The 16,335-nt window shown below is 37.1% G+C and overlaps 1 protein-coding gene across 2 annotated transcripts in view; it reads left to right on the top strand.

Annotated features, from left to right (window-relative positions):
* The window catches only part of TTC24 (tetratricopeptide repeat domain 24), a 268,837-nt gene that overhangs the window by 145,169 nt on the left and 107,333 nt on the right, over positions 1 to 16,335 (top strand). For both annotated transcript variants that reach the window (XM_044079776.1, XM_044079777.1), the window contains one exon: positions 7,851 to 7,972. In XM_044079776.1, coding sequence (XP_043935711.1) covers positions 7,851 to 7,972 — 122 coding nt within the window. The remainder of the gene's footprint in view (positions 1 to 7,850; positions 7,973 to 16,335) is intronic.

The following is a 16,335-nucleotide window of genomic DNA, read 5'->3' as shown; positions in this document are numbered from 1 at the left end:
CCTGACAAAACATTTCTCCCAGCTGCACCACCCTGCTTGTTATCTTCTCACTCGTTAAGTCTGACCATCTTGCTGTGATCCTGTCTATGAAAACTTGCTTTGTGGTCCCTAATAACTCCTCTATATTCAAGGATTACTCCATAACATCTATTTACTGATTTTATTGGTCATCAGAAATGGTATAGCTCCCCAGCTAACCTTTTAACTGACGTCGCTCCCTAATCCTTTGAATTTTATTCCCTCTTACATAGATACATTGAGGCAGTCATGCCAATCCAGTATAAACATAATTGGAAGTTTAAAACTAGCATATATGTTGGGCCAACCACATCAACAAACTGTATAATAAAAAAGAAAAAAGCTCCTGTCTGTCACTGAAATATTGTCCATTTCTTCATTATAAAAGGGATTTAAAATTGGTAAACAAGTATCTCAGACTTACCATTAGGAAGTATAAGGCCAACTAATTCAAATGTCAACCATAAGGCCTGCTTCAGCTACACTATGAAGCGTAGAAGTAGCCAACAATTCTGTATTGAACATATCTCCAATAGTTCCTCCTTTTTTGACACCAAGCACATTGCTAATATGGCTGTGGATAAATTCTCTTCCAACATTACTTCAGTCACCATCCCCTTGTCCCTTCTACACTCCCCTCCTACCCCATAAATCACTTTGCAGCAGGTCCTTTTGGCACTTTCCAAAATTACAAAATTCTACTTCTGTGAGTCCTGACAATACACCTTGATGTCTGCAGAAGTGTAAAGTCCACCTAAAAAAATCCCCCCATCAGCACTTCAGCCTGAGTCTTTCCACTGGTTATATCCTCAAGGTGTGGAGAAAGACATCTCTGGTCTCCTTACATAAAAATGGTCCTGCTACTGATCTTCAGAATTACAGGTGCATTAATCTCACTAGTAGTTGCAAGGCAATGAAACATATTATAGCTGAACTAATAAGCACGATTATTAGTGAACTTATATCACTGGATACACGCCAGTTTTGCTTTGTAAAAGGGAGATTATGCCTGATGAACTTGGTGGAGTTCTTTGAAAAGGTCACTGAGGCCACTGTTAAAGAATATAAAGTCTGCACTACTTATCCTTGCCAAGGCCTTTGACAGTGTCCCAGATGCTGGAGTTATTGGCAAACTCTCCCAGCTTAACATTAACCCATAAATTCTTTGCTGAAGAGGTCTTCAGGTCTGACAGAAACCATATGGTTAAAGTTGAGGGTATTTGCTCTAGACAGAAAAATGTCGCTGTTGGCATCCCACAGACCTCCCTCCACTGGTATGTATTCCTCATACTTAAAAGGCAGTATCAATGCATTGTGTCTGGCCAAGTTTGCTGATGATTGCAAACAGGATGTGGTTATCAAACACATTCTGAACTAAAATTCTTCATCAAGTCCCACAAACACCAAGAAATGCAGTGTTGTTTCCTCTGTTAAATCTAGACTAATTATTGCTTGCCACATAGATCACACTCCAATTAAATTTTACAGTCATCAGGGGCATGAGTAAATATACTGATAACAGACTATCCTGTAACCAGTATGTCTCTGTGATGGTTGGAAAATCCTTCTACCTTGCACAGCTCAACCTTCATGGTATCTTTTCAAAGTTCAAAGAAGTTATAGTTTCACTTTATTCATTGTATATTAGGCCCATCATTGAATATAATGCACCCTTTAGGATGCACCTTGACAAACACTTAAACCTGCTTGAGAGCTCAATGCATCCTCACCAAAAAGATCTCAGATCTCAGTACCCTTAGTTACTTTACTCAGTGCTATATAGATTCCTGTGAGGATGATTTCTGCTTAGTATTCTAACCCAGCACTCTGCAAACTCCATCTAAATAGAACCCCATTCTAGAGAAGTGAACCTAAACTACCACATCAACCACCAGTGTGTGACAGATACCTAATCAAACATATTGTCCTTTCTGCAAGAGAATGACCTTACCTATCCAACAGAGTACTTCCCTGGTAACCTTTAAAACTAGTTTAGATGAATGGATGGGTGACTAAAAATTTTTGCTGGGATTATGTGGTGAAAGTCTGCTTAATGGAGGACATTGTTAGAATCTCATCAGTACTGGGTGATGTGGCTGAGCTTCTCAGTGGTTTCCTTGTCTGAAAGCTTGGTAAGAACCTATGAACCAATCAACCTCTTCAGAATGACAGACTAATGCTGTTGCCAGTGACAATCACAAGAGTGGGAAATCGCAGTACCCTCTGAGCCAGTGGAGAGACAAATCACAGTACAGTAGACTCCCTCTTATCCGGTGTCACTGGGACCACACCTTAGGTTAGATAAACAAATAGCTGGTTAATCAGAAAAAGTATACAAAATAATACTTATAGGTTATAAATCAGCTAGAATAACATGAATTGTGTTAGTATGCATTTTTCTAATGAATATGAAGTCTAAAACTCAAATGGCTGTCATTATTTAAACGAGAGGAGGTGGAAGTGTTGTTCTTCTCTGTTGTCTTTTGCTAGGACTATGGCAGAAATTTGATGGCCAGTTAAAGCGGAGGCTGGTTAAAGAGAGCCTAGATAAAAGGGAGTCTACTGTAAATGATTCTCTTACCACAGTGCATCCTCATCAGTTGACATCAGGGTGGTAACAATCTTGAATGTCAAATGAAATAACACAGCATGATAGCCTCCCTTCATCAGGACATTATGAAATTCAAAAAAATGGTAACTGCATACAATGATTCATTTTTTTCAGGTTTTGGATATATTTGTCTTTAAAGAGGCAAGAAATCACTATAGTAGATATACTAAGGAAAGATTTAGTTATTAAGGATGTTAAGAAAAAAAGAAGTTAGACTGAATGTGGAAATGAAGTTAAACTGGGTAAATAATGTTAGGGAATTTAATTTGTTTTTTTTTCTGTTGTTTAGTTATTCCTTTTAAGAGAAAATGAGGTCTGTTTTAGAGTGATTCTTTTTCTACAAATTAATGTATTATTATTTAACATTATTACTTTTATTATTCATCATCATCCTCTTTCGGCTTTTCCCGTTAGGGGTCACCACAGTGGATCATCTCTTTCCATTTCTTCCTGTCCTCTGCATCTTGCTCTGTCACACCAACCACCTGCATGTCCTCTCTCACCACGTCCATAAACCTTATCATAGGCCTTCCTCTTTTCCTCTTACCTGGCAGCTCCATCCTTAGCATCTTTTTCCCAATATACCCATCATGCCTCCTCAGCACATGTCCAAACCAACGCAATCTCGTCTCTCTTGCTTTGTCTCCAAACTGTCCAACATGAGCTGACCCTCTAATATACTGATTCCTAATCCTATCCATCCTAGTCACACTGAGTGCAAATCTTAACATCTTTAACTCTGCCACATCCAGCTCTGACTCCTGCCTTTTTGTCAATGCCACTGTCTCCAATCCATATAACATAGCTGGTCTCACTACCCTCTTGTAGACCTTCCCTTTCACTCTTATTGGTACCGTCTGTCACAAATCACTCCTGACACTCTTCTCCACCCATTCCACCCTGCCTGTACTCTCTTCTTCACCTCTCTTCCACATTCACCATTACTCTGAACTGTTGATCCCAAGTACTTAAACTCGTCCACCTTTACCAACTCTACTCCTGCATCCTCACCATTCCTCTACCCTCCCTCTCATTTACACACATATATTCTGTCTTAGCCCTGCTGACCTTCATTCCTCTGCTCTCTAGAGCATATCTCCACCTCTCCAGAGTCTCCTCAACCTGATTCCTACTCTCACTACAGATCACAATGTCATCTGCAAACATCATAGTCCACAGGGCCTCCTGTCTGATCTCATCTGTCAACCTGTCCATCACCACTGCAAATAAGAAAGGACTCAGAGCTGATCCTTGATGTAATCCCACCTCCACCTTAAATGGATCTGTCACTCCCACTGCAGTCCTCACCACTGTCACACTACCCTTGTACATATCCTGTACCACTCTTACATACTTCTCTGCCACTCCCGACTTCCTCATACAATACCACAACTCTTCTCTAGGCACCCTGTCATATGCTTTCTCCAAGTCTACAAAGACACAATGCAACTCCTTCTGACCTTCTCTGTATTTCTCCAATAGCACTCTCAGAGCAAACATTGCGTCTGTAGTGCTCTTTCTTGGCATGAAACCATACTGCTGATCACTAATCATCACCTCCCTTCTTAACCTAGCTTCTACTACTCTTTCCCATAACTTCAAGCTGTGACTGATCAGTTTTATCCCTCTGTAGTTACTGCAGCTCTGCACATCACCCTTATCTTAAAGATAGGTACCAAAACACTTTTTCTCCACTCCTCAGGCATCCTCTGACTTTCCAAAATTTCATTAAACAATCTAGTTAGAAATTCCATTGCCATTTCTCCTAAGCACCTCCATGCTTCCATTGGTATGTCATCTGGGCCAACAGTCTTTCCATTCTTCATCCTCTTCATAGCTGCCCTTACTTCCTCCTTGCTAATCTGTTTCACTTCCTGATTCACTATCCCCACATCATCCAACCTTCTCTCTCTCTCATTCTCTTCATTCATCAGCCTCTCAAAATACTCTTTCCATCTACTCAACACACTCTCCTCTCATGTGAGTACCTTTCCCTCACTATCCTTTATCACCCTTACTTGCTGCACATCTTTTCCAGCTCTGTCCATCTGTCTAGCTAATCGGTACAGGTCCTTTTCTCCCTCTTTAGTATCCAATCTCTCATACAACTCTCCATATGCCTTATCCATAGCTTTCACCACCTCTCTTTGCCATACGCCTCATCTCCTTATACTCATGTCTACTTTTTTCATCTCTTTGACAATCCCACTTCTTCTTCGCCAGCCTCTTCCTCTGTATACTCTCCTGTACTTCCTCATTCCACCACCAGGTCTTTGTCCTCCTTCCTCTGTCCAGATGTCACACCAAGCACCTTTCTAGCAGTCACCCTTACTAGTTCTGCTGTAGTTACCCAGCTATTCGGTAACTCTCCACTGCCTCCCAGTGCCTGTCTTAACTCTTCCCTAAACTCCACTTCACAATCACCCTTTTTTAACTTCCACCATTTAATCCTTGGCACAGCTTTCACACTCCTCCTCCTCTTCTTGATCACCAACGTCATTCTACAGACCACCATTCTATGCTGCTTAACTACACTTTCCCCTGCCACCACTTTACAGTCTCCAATCTCCTTCAGACTGGCCCTCCTACATAGGATATAATCCACCTGTGTGCATCTTCCTCCACTCTTGTACGTCACCCTATGCTCCTCCCTCTTCTTAAAATACGTATTCACCACAGCCATGTCCATCCTTTTCACAAAATCCGCAATCATCTGACCTTCTGCATTCCTCTCCTTAACACCATACCTACCCATCACTTCCTCATCCCCTCTGTTCACTTCACCAACATGCCCATTAAAGTCCACTCCAATCACTAGTCTCTCACCCTTGGGTACAATCACCACAACTTCATCCAACTCACTCCAAAATTTCTCTCTCATCCATCGCACACCCAACTTGTGGAGCATATGCACTAACAACATTCATCATTACACCATCAATTTCGAGCTTCATAAACATCACTCTATATCAGACACTCTCTTCACCTCCAAAACACTCTTGGCATACTGTTCCTTTAGGATAACCCCTACCCCATTTCTCCTGCCATCCACACCATGATAGAACAATTTGAACCCGCCTCCTATACACCTGGCCTTACTTCCCTTCCATCTGGTCTCTTGCACGCACAATATATCAACCTTCCTTCTCTCCATCATATCAGCTAGCTCTCTTCCTATACCAGTCATACTGCCAACATTCAAAGTTCCTACCCTCACTGCTACACTCCTAACCTTCCTCCTCTCTTCCTGCCTTCAGGCATGCCTTCGCCCTCCTCTTCTCCTTATTTAATATTATTACTGTGGTATTTTATGTATCATTATTTTACTAAAACAAGAAATATATTTTCAATAACAGGTGTCAGGACTATCTCAATGGCTTGTCTATCTGCACAACATGCACACAGTTGGTCCATTCATTTTATGGGGGGGTGAGAGCTGGGCATAATGAATCACTGCTAATTTAGTATCTGTTTGTGCACTGGCAGTGATTGAAAGTTTTGGAGATATTCATTTTCCTCTGTGGTTGTGCAACAGTGGATTTAATATAGTCGCCCCCACGTGGGGGTGCAAGAGGCTTAGTTACACTCCTACAATTTTTTTTTCCTTTGGTTGAAGCTTTGGCCAGCTTCTTTTCTCCAGCTGAGGTTTTTAACCAATTTAGTCAGAATATTTATTTATTTATTTATTTATTTATTTGCATTTGTTCATTGGGGAAGTCTGTCTGGACATTAAAACCCCTTTTTATTTGAGGCCTTGGGAGAAAGTTCCACTAGCAGTTTATAATAGACATAAGGAAATAAACACTGTAGTCACACAGTAAACATAATAAATGAATCATTAGTACAACTTAATATGTTGTAGTATGTGTAAGGCAGCAAGATAATAGTATGATTCATTGGTGTAACTTAACAGAATATAGTAATCATGAAACAGTAAAATAAGGTGATATATTATGCGAAATATTAAATGAAATTAAATACAGTAAAACAGGGCAGTAGGAGTAGATGATCAGATGGAAATATCTCCAAGGAATATATTCATGAACAATTATAATGGTCAGTTATTCTCAGATATGGACTACCTGAAAGGAATATACTCATGAAGAATAGTAATGGTCCGTTATAGTTAGATATGGACTACTTGAAAAGGAATAAATGCATAAAGAATAGTAATGGTCAGTTATATTCAGATATGGACTATCTGAAAGGAATATACTCATAAAGAATAGTAATGGTCAATTATAGCTGGGAAGCAGTTTAGCTCTTTAACAAGTTAGTTGAAGAAAGTGTGATGCAGGAGTTATGTTTGTTTACCAATGTGATAATGTGTAGTAAAGAAATGTTAGCATATCTCTCAACCTCTAAACACAAGATATCTTGACAAAGCCAAAAATAATGGGGGACAGAGATTTAAAATCAGGGACAAATTTCAATTGCTGCTCTTATAAACTTAAAAAGCTGCTACAATATGTTTTTTATGCTTTTTCTGAAGGATATAAAGTTTAAAACTCAAATGTATGTCTTTGTTTAGTAATTTTAGCCCTCAGTAATTTGCTTGAAAAGCCACAAATTTTATGAGGAACAAGCCAAAAAAACATGAGGCAAAAATCTGGACAGTCGAGAGTTTAGACACTGAGATTTAGTGGATCTAATTTTTTTCCTGTGTCTTTCCAGTTTTGCTGACTCAATAGATAGAGATCAATTTGAGTGCACAGGTGCAAAGAATGCTCTTGTAGACCAATGCATAATGCCATAGCGTGTGCTAGAAGGAGGCACACGTGCCCCAAAGTGCAATGAGAAGTGATAAGTTTTGCTGAGTAGTAGATAGCAGAAGAGAAAACCCAAAATGTCACCAAATGCAAAAGACTTCCTCCAGATTAATTAGTATTGTTATTTTCTATGGAGGAAGAACAATGTAAAACCTGTAGTCCCACCACTAGCAAATAAGCAAGCCAAGCAGGGGAAGCCATTGGTCTTTTCTCTTCTGAGTCATATAACAGCGAAACCTAAGGGAAGCATTTATTTTTCATTCACATCCCACAGATCCTTTTATGAGCCACTAATTTTAAAATAATTCATTTCTTGGGAAGTAGCGGGTGTACCTTTAAATCTGATTCTGCTGTCTCTAGATATTGCTCAGAGACAAATCTTCAACGTTAATTACATTTTACTATGTTATTTATGTATATACATGTGTCTGTGTTTGTATGCCTTTCTCCAGGTGATTTCCATGGACAATGGCAAGCATGTGAAGGACTTGGTGCTGTCAAGTTCCGTCTTGGTGACCCTGAAAAAGCAACAGTTTATTACAAACAAGCATTGTCACTTCTCTCCAAATCCAAGGTAATTTCATCCATTCAGACTCTGTACCTGCAAGTATTTCTATGAATGTTCAAATAATCAAACTCTTTAATGGAGCGTAAGAGATGCATGCATTGTTAAGAAATTTCATGTGTAATTGTAACAGACAATAGTGAAATACTTCATGTTGTTTATTTATTTTTATTTATTTTATTTATTTATCTTTGTTGACTCGGAAAAGTCTGATTGGGATAGATAACCTTTTTTAGTGGAGGCCCAGGCAGAAAAGTTGTAATATTCACATATTCGAAAAAACAACCAGATGGAGACCACCACGATATAAATAAAATTAATTTATTGTGTAACAAGCGCTTTCACGTGCATCCAAGCACGCTTCCTCAGGTTTATACAACTTTACTCCATTAGATAGCTTTTATATACTTCTAAACCATCCACTAATTAACTTTAATTTAATCAACTGATGAAATCATTTAATTAATTAAGCTGTTAAAACCAATAAGGCAGCTTAACAAATAAGCATAAGTAAAGATGTGTGTTAATTATTTAAAGCACAAAGCACTGCTATTAAAATGTATTCATACATACATATAAGTGTACATAACATCATAAGAACATCATAGAACACCCTAGTCAAAATTCAATAGAAATAAAAATCAGAATAGACAATATTCACATATACAGGCAATATACAGTATATAAAATCCAAGTACAGTCAAAAGTACACAAAACAAATCCAATAAAACCATGAAAGGTGCACTGAAAGTGACCCAATAAAGCCACGGATGAAGGCAACCTGTATATGTAACATTTTATTAAAGAAAAATTCACACTAAAAACACTCTTATCTCCATTAACACTGTTTGAAAATCCATTTGATGAAACGAAAACAGATTCTCAAACAGCATGGAGATGGAGTGTTTTTAGTGTGAATTTTTCTTTAATAAAATGTTACATATATTGGTTGCCTCCGTCCGTGGCTTTATTGGGTCACTTTCAATATACAGTATATATTAATCTTGGTTACATCAATATTTTTGCATACATAGCTGGGTGTGACAGATGATTTGTGCTAACCTCATAGCATACAATTTGTGACTATAGCAAGAGGAGAAAATAAGAGTTTAACTGTGCATTTGCATAAGGTTGTAGCAGACAGAAAAAGAAAAACAAGGGGAGGCAAAGATCGATATTTGGGTTGAAATCAGTAAGTCATGGTACTATGAGGGAGAACAAGGATTAAGTAAAAATAGACAGTTGTTGTTGTTGTGTCTTTTGGCTTTTCCCAGTTAGGGGTCACCACAGCGGAACTCCAGTCCGCTAATGATTGGCAGTAGATTTTTACATGCCGAGTTGCCGGCCCTGACGCACAACCTTCAACGAAGGTACACCCATTCACACATGTCTCCACATAGAAGACGCTCTAGCTGAGAATCGAACAGGACAATGTCTTACTGTGAGGCGACAATGCTACCGCAGCACCACCACCGCAGTTAAGTAGAAATAGATAGTTAAGAAGTAATAATAAGTTAAATGTTTACAGCAGTAGAAGAGAAAGTGTAATAATCACTATTTGGGAGTTTAGTACAGAGTGGCTATCATTTTCTAGGAGATACTATTGCTTGTATTTTCTTCAGGATTGGACATTGTCCGAGTGCAGAGCAAGAACAGAGCCAAATGTCTTTCGGATGCTATTTTAGCAGACTTGTAAAGCATTTATTGTTTTCTGTAAGCTTTAACTCTAATGAGATAGAGTTCCCCAGTTTTGAAACAGTGAGAACAGAGTGAGCTTCTGGCAGAATTTTTGAGTTAGTTACAGCTAGGAGAGCTTTATTATTGGTGTGTAGTGTCCTGTTGTTGCTGTATGGTAGGGATACTTTTTAGAAAGGGGCAACTATCTGGCTTGTAGATACATTTGTGGGCAGAGGTGTATTGAGAATAGCTTAGCTGATTTGGGAGTTCTAGCCAATTTAGGTCCTTCAGAGCTGTGCAGTGGTGGATTTTATCTGATGATTATGTGGCGAATCTTATTTTATTATAGCATGTATCAAGTTTAGACTTGAAGGCATTGCTGAGATTAGTGAAGATATGTGATGCATACAAACAGAGATGGGAGTAGGTAGGTTGCTGCTATTGATTTTCTTATTGCTACTGTAAGATACTGATTTTCACTGTATAAGGAGCCTATTTTTGTGTGCATTTTTGATGGTTTGGAGAATATGTTGGTTATATTTGAGTTTGTCATTTAGGAGTGCTCCTAGTAATTTGGCTTCTGTCATAGTTGCAATTGTTGTCTTGTCAGATGACACAATAAGGAAATTATGTTTTTGAGTATTAAACTGCTTTGGTAAAAAGAGCATTAGTTTAGTCTTTTTTGGATTTAGGAGTAGGTCTGCAGTGCCTAGCTAGGATTTGACAGATGAGGAAGACTATTGTGTGATTTCCTGGAGGATCTGTAGCATTGGAGATTTTTTGTTTGCTTTTTTATGACAGTATGGAGTTTGTTTGTTGTCTACTTGTAAAATAGCTATTAAAGCTGGGGAAGGAGGATTTATTTAGACCTAGGGAGCAGAGTTCATTGAGAAGTTTTTGATGGAAAACTATGTCAAAGGCCTTTGATAAATCCAATAAGAATGCTTATACTGGGTTGACATTATTTCTGTTGTAGTTAATAGCACTGGTAAAGCTAATAAGAGCAGAAATTGTGCTATGACTAGGGCAGAAACTCTGTTGGGTTATGGAGAAAAAAATTATTTTGAGTAAGACATTTGAGCAGCTTTTACTTATGATAAGTGCTTTTGTTCACCACCTGGACTTCACCAGATCAACTTTTGAATAGCAGCTTTACCCACGGAAAAAATAAATATATACATGAATACAAAGGATCAAGTAACTCATGATAGGCTAGCCTACCAGTATAAGCAAACCTAATGTAAACAAAAGCCCCCTTACAGCCCAACAGGGAAGGGTCACAACAAAAGAGTTGAAAGCCAAGGTCAGTTCTGAACCTCAGTCCCACTGAGATACATTCTGTGTGTCAGTGATAAAAAGACAACATGCCTACTTAACAAAAGCAATTCATCACATGCCCTAACCACAGGAAACAGTTATGTAAACCAGTTGGCAAAAATGAACATAACTAAGTGGAACAGAGAGATGTACTAAAAATAAAAATAGTATGTGCAAAAACTAACTAAATAAATAACAAAACTGTAATTGTATGTCTAAGTCCAGAATCCAGATCCAGACAGGAGTACAAATAATGATCAGTCCTTGCAACTAACACTCCAGCAGTAAGAGCCAAATCAACCAGTCTGAAAAAAAATAATAAAAAGAGACAGAGCTGACGCAGTAGACAGTGGTAGCCATACAAAAACAAAACAGAAAGTTACGAAATCAGGCAGACCATGGGACCAGATCCTAAGCCTAAAAGTCAATAGTGCAGTCCAAGCTAGAATAAGAAAAACTAATGAAACAAAGTCTGAATAAATTGGAGTGGAGAACTAGTATTTAAGTCTTAGTCTTTCCCCAGACAAAAAAGAAAAAAAAAGGTATAACAAAACTCTTTACACTAAAGGCCATTTGGCACCCAGGTGAAAAACAATAACTCTTGTAAATGGAGCTTAAGAACCAGAATGATAAACCAGAAAAAAAAACAAAAGGCAACGAATCTGAGATCCAAAGTTAAGAAGCATATGTGTGTATGTGTGTGCGTGTGTGTGTGTGTGTGTGTGTGTGTGTGTGTGTGTGTGTGTGTGTGTGTGTGTTTGTCAAAATGCCCCCAATTATGTAATAGATCGTGTGTGTGCGTGCGTGCGTGTGTGCAGCCTAATGTGAAACTTGAAACTTCCTATAGATCAGAGGAACAGAAGTCAGCCTTAACTACTGCACAGCCAGTGGAAGCACTAGAAGGAAGTCTTGTCATAATGATGTCACCCTTCTTAGTAAAAAAGGAACAGTTATCCCACGCTGTTGTGAAGTAAAAGTCTTATGAGTCTTACAGCCTGCCTATCACCCAAATACAGCTTGACCAGTTGGTGCACTACTGCTGAGATCTCCCTTCACAAATACAAATCAATAATCCTGTGCTGAGAACCATGAGTCACACACAATCAAATTTTATTTCAAAGTCCATGGAATACATGCAGTGCAAGAAAACACACACGCACTTTCTTGTTACATAGAGCTCTTTCTCAAGTGATTTAAAAACTTCAGCAATCAACGGTATTTTAATACAAGTTTATCAAAAATGTTAGTCACATGACAACTAATTACTGTCTAAGTTGTTTCTTTTTGAGCATTATCTTAATATTAAGTATATCTTTAAACCCAGGTTTAGTAATAGCATTTAGCTTAATAATCCACTGCCTTTTTGCAACTTTTGTGGAATTAATTTAATCACCAACTCTCTGATTAGGAAATATTATGTGTAACTTCATAAACCTTGAAATAGCGATTGTTTCTTTGTTCCTTGATGCATGTAGCTAATGCATTTTTAACATTATCATTCTTAATGTTATAAATATGCATTTATATATATATATATATATATATATATATATATATATATATATATATATATATACATACATACACACACACACACACACACACACACACACACACACACACACACACACACACACACACACACAGTCTCACTCTCTCTATACACTCTTTTCCATTTATCACATATAAGTAAATAAGCTAGATTTTCTCTATTGCAATCAGTATGCTGACATACATGAAATGTTACTTTCAGAGCAGATTGTATAACTGGATCTTGTTTCAAAACAGAGTTGATAGTAATTACAACTATAACGTGGGAAAATACCTGTTTTAACAGATTTATTGGCCCCCATGTTTCGTAAACTGGTATGGCAAAGCTGTCTTTGTAAATTTGCCTTATTCTTCAAAGAAAAGGAGGGTGACTCTTTCAAGTTTTTATTCAGTGTGGGGTCAACAGTTAGTAACTGCCAGTTATGTTTAGTAATATCACAATCCAAATGAATGTCCATACTATAAATAAGGGGACACCTCAAATAAGACTTCCTGGCTGTGTTTTGCTCACATTCAGTTTCCTTGCTGCTAAATAATGTCTTTTCATTTTCTTCCTGTGTATTAGTACTTCAGCCAAAAGTTCTTCGGCCTCTTTGCTTGAACACCCCTTAGCTTGAAAGTCTTCCTTCAAGATACCTAAAGCCTCATTCAGTTGGTCATTTTCATTAACTCGCCTTGCTGTAAGTAATGTTTGTCCCTTCAGTATGTTCCTGTAGACAAATTTGGGATACATACCATTTCTAATTAAAATAATTATTCTTTCTCACTTCCTTTATTCAATGCATTAGTACTTATTTTTGTATTTTTATCTATATCTATCATAAAATCTAAAAATCTAACTTTCTCAAGTGATCTATGTATGGTAAATTTTTTATAAAAAAATAATAATTGTTTCTAGGGATCTCTGATTACCATTCCAAATTAAAAAAAGATGCCATCCACAAATCTCAAATAGCAGAGAATATTTTCCAGAAACTCATGTCCATTCAAAAAGTTAAATATGTTCCCATTGAGCTAAAATTAAATCGGCATAGCTATGGGCACAAGCTGTGCCCACTTATAATTTCTTTGTCTGTATATATAAACTCTAATGCTTTCACTGCTGAAGGAATTTGGAATAGCAGTAAATAAAGACCGAATATTTAATGTAATTAAGAAGACGTCTGAACTAATACTATTAATTCCCATGCTATTCATATAGACTTTTCTAAAAATTATCAGTATCTTTTATTACTGTAGGTATAGTATCAAGCACCAATATCAATTGTTTACCAACATAAATCAATACAGGTTCTGTAAACCATCTGCATCCAGACAGTATTGGACGCACTAACAGATTATTTAATGACTCATGAATTTTAGTGAGTGTGTATTAGTGGTACAACTAGGTTAGAAACATAAAAATATTCAAATAAATCAGGAGAGATTATACTATTCATATGAATATCATATAACAAAGTTCTAAACTTAGATACCATCTAATTCACCTTAAAATTAGGTATTGTCTGCCAGTTGGCATTCTCTCGTTAATAGACCATTCATATGCTCTAAGTAGAATTTCCTATCAAGAACAACAATGCTTTCACATTTATTTGCTGATTTAATTTCTATGTATTCATTCATTCTCAGGTGGTTCAAAGCTTTAACTTCATGTGGTGTAAGATTGTAAATCTTTCCTTTCTTATTAACATTACTATATAAAAATTTGTAAAGATCATGTTAACACAATTTTAAAAAGGCATCCACCTGTGGATGATTGTTAGGCAAAAAAGTACTAGGTTTATTAAAACATTCACAGTTTATCAGTTCTGCTGCTAATTTTTAAATTAATATTTCTAGCAAACATACCTAGATCAGTAATGACATCAACTATATTATTACCTGTAGATGGTATAAACTTAAGCCCTTTATTTAATAAATTCATTTTATCGACTGAAAGTTCATAAGGTGAGATATTAAAAGCTAAGTCTTGTTATAACTACCATTGTTTTTGGCTATGAGGCATGTAACTATCTTTTGCTTCCTCAGATCCCCCCTCCCTCCCCCTCGGGTGCCTCTGTTCGTTCTACAAACATGTCTCTGACCGGCTGGAAGATTTTACTTTACAAAAGGGGAGTGCTAGTTTTGGGAGTTCTGAAAAATCATCTATAGATAAATTAATTTCTTGTTAATTAATTGACACTTCATTCATAATCCCTTCTCTTACAGCATTCATATTGCCAGTAGTCTGAAACACATGACTCTTTAAAGTGACTGCTTTGGCAAAGAAAAAAAAAAAAAAAACATTGCCTCATTTAAAATCATTAATATAACACATTAGCTTACATTGTTTAGCAGCTTTCACACATGATTCAAACGCTGTTACTTTATCAAGCACTTCAGTAAACTTAGCTGAACAATTATTAAATTGTTGATTGTCTCTTAGACTATCATCCATTGATGTAATTTTGTTCAAAAGATTGTCTGCTATCAGTCTAAAGTGTTCATTTATTAAATTCATACAGTCAGAGCCTAAAGGAAGATTCAATTCTTGTCATTTCTTCAACAGGGTCAGGAAGTAATTGCCATAGGTCGGCGTTTTCAAAATTCACAAACCTTGTGGTACAAAATGAAGTTGTAAATAATCTTCAGAAGCTAACCACCGCCATTGCCCTTTATTATACTTAATCGTTTTATTTGCTAACTCAGCCAGTTGTTGCAGTATTTGTTGCATTGATGTTTCTCAGTGGCAGTTACAACTTCAGGATTAGACGCATGAGTTGAATCTTGGCGAAGTATCGATGGATTCTGTTTGACTCAGAATATTAACAGCTTTATCTCTCATAGTATGTTCGCTAACAAGGGAGGGGTATAAGCCAGTTCATTTTCTGCTGCCATGCATTCAGCCATGTCCATTGACCCCAAATAGAAAAAAAACAGCGTAGAAAACTAGAGATAAATCCCAGATCTGAGTAAAATCCTAAGTACAAATCAAAAATCACATGCTGGGAACAATGGGTCATCCACGATCAAATTTTATTTCAAAATCCACAGAATATATGCAATGCATGAAAACACTCAAGAACTTTCATGCTATATATAGCACTTTTTCAGTTAATTAAAAAACTTCAGGAATCAAAAGCCTTTTAGAGAAATGTATTTTCCCTCTTTGTGAAAGGGTATGACATTTGCCTTTTTCTGTGTTGGTTACCTATTGGAGTAGGAAAACTGATACTGTAAATCCTGACACTTGGAAAATTAAACTGCAATTTGAACAAAAAGCAAATAGCAAAACTCATTGTTATACCTGTATTTTTGACCCCTTAACCCCTAATGTGGGGGTTGCACCCGCATAATCCTGCTACTTATATATTATAACAACTCCAAGACTGTTGTACATTGTACTAGGGGGAATACGCTGAGATACTGCATTCTTGAAACTATTTTTGAACAAATGCTTCCTAAGCAATCAGATCTGTTGTTGTGCCCACAATTATATGTACCTTTTTTCTTCCTATTCCCCCTTTTTCCTTTTTTTTTTCTTTTCTCTTTCTTCTCACCAACCCTCTTCACTAAATAACATACTTCCTCTCTTTTTCTTCACTCCTCAGCTGCTATGCTCATATAACTTTTTTCCACACCATATTTCCATTTTATAGTACCTTCTCTTACCTTTTTATGTCTAATACCTAAATGCCTTAATATCCCCTTACTTTTGTTTCCTATTTACTGTTGCACTACTTCCTCCATCCTCTTTCTCTCAAACCTTTACAATTCAACTGTTCCTATCTACACTATCAATTCAAAAGTTCTTTTGAACACACCTTGATAAATCATATGACATTTTT

Source organism: Protopterus annectens, chromosome 8.part0 (genome assembly GCF_019279795.1).
Source record: "Protopterus annectens isolate FY-2018-M chromosome 8.part0, PAN1.0, whole genome shotgun sequence".
In the NCBI taxonomy this organism is placed as follows: Eukaryota; Metazoa; Chordata; order Ceratodontiformes; family Protopteridae; genus Protopterus; species Protopterus annectens.
Note: the sequence above shows the minus strand (reverse complement) of the source record. Positions and strands in the feature narration are given on the sequence as shown.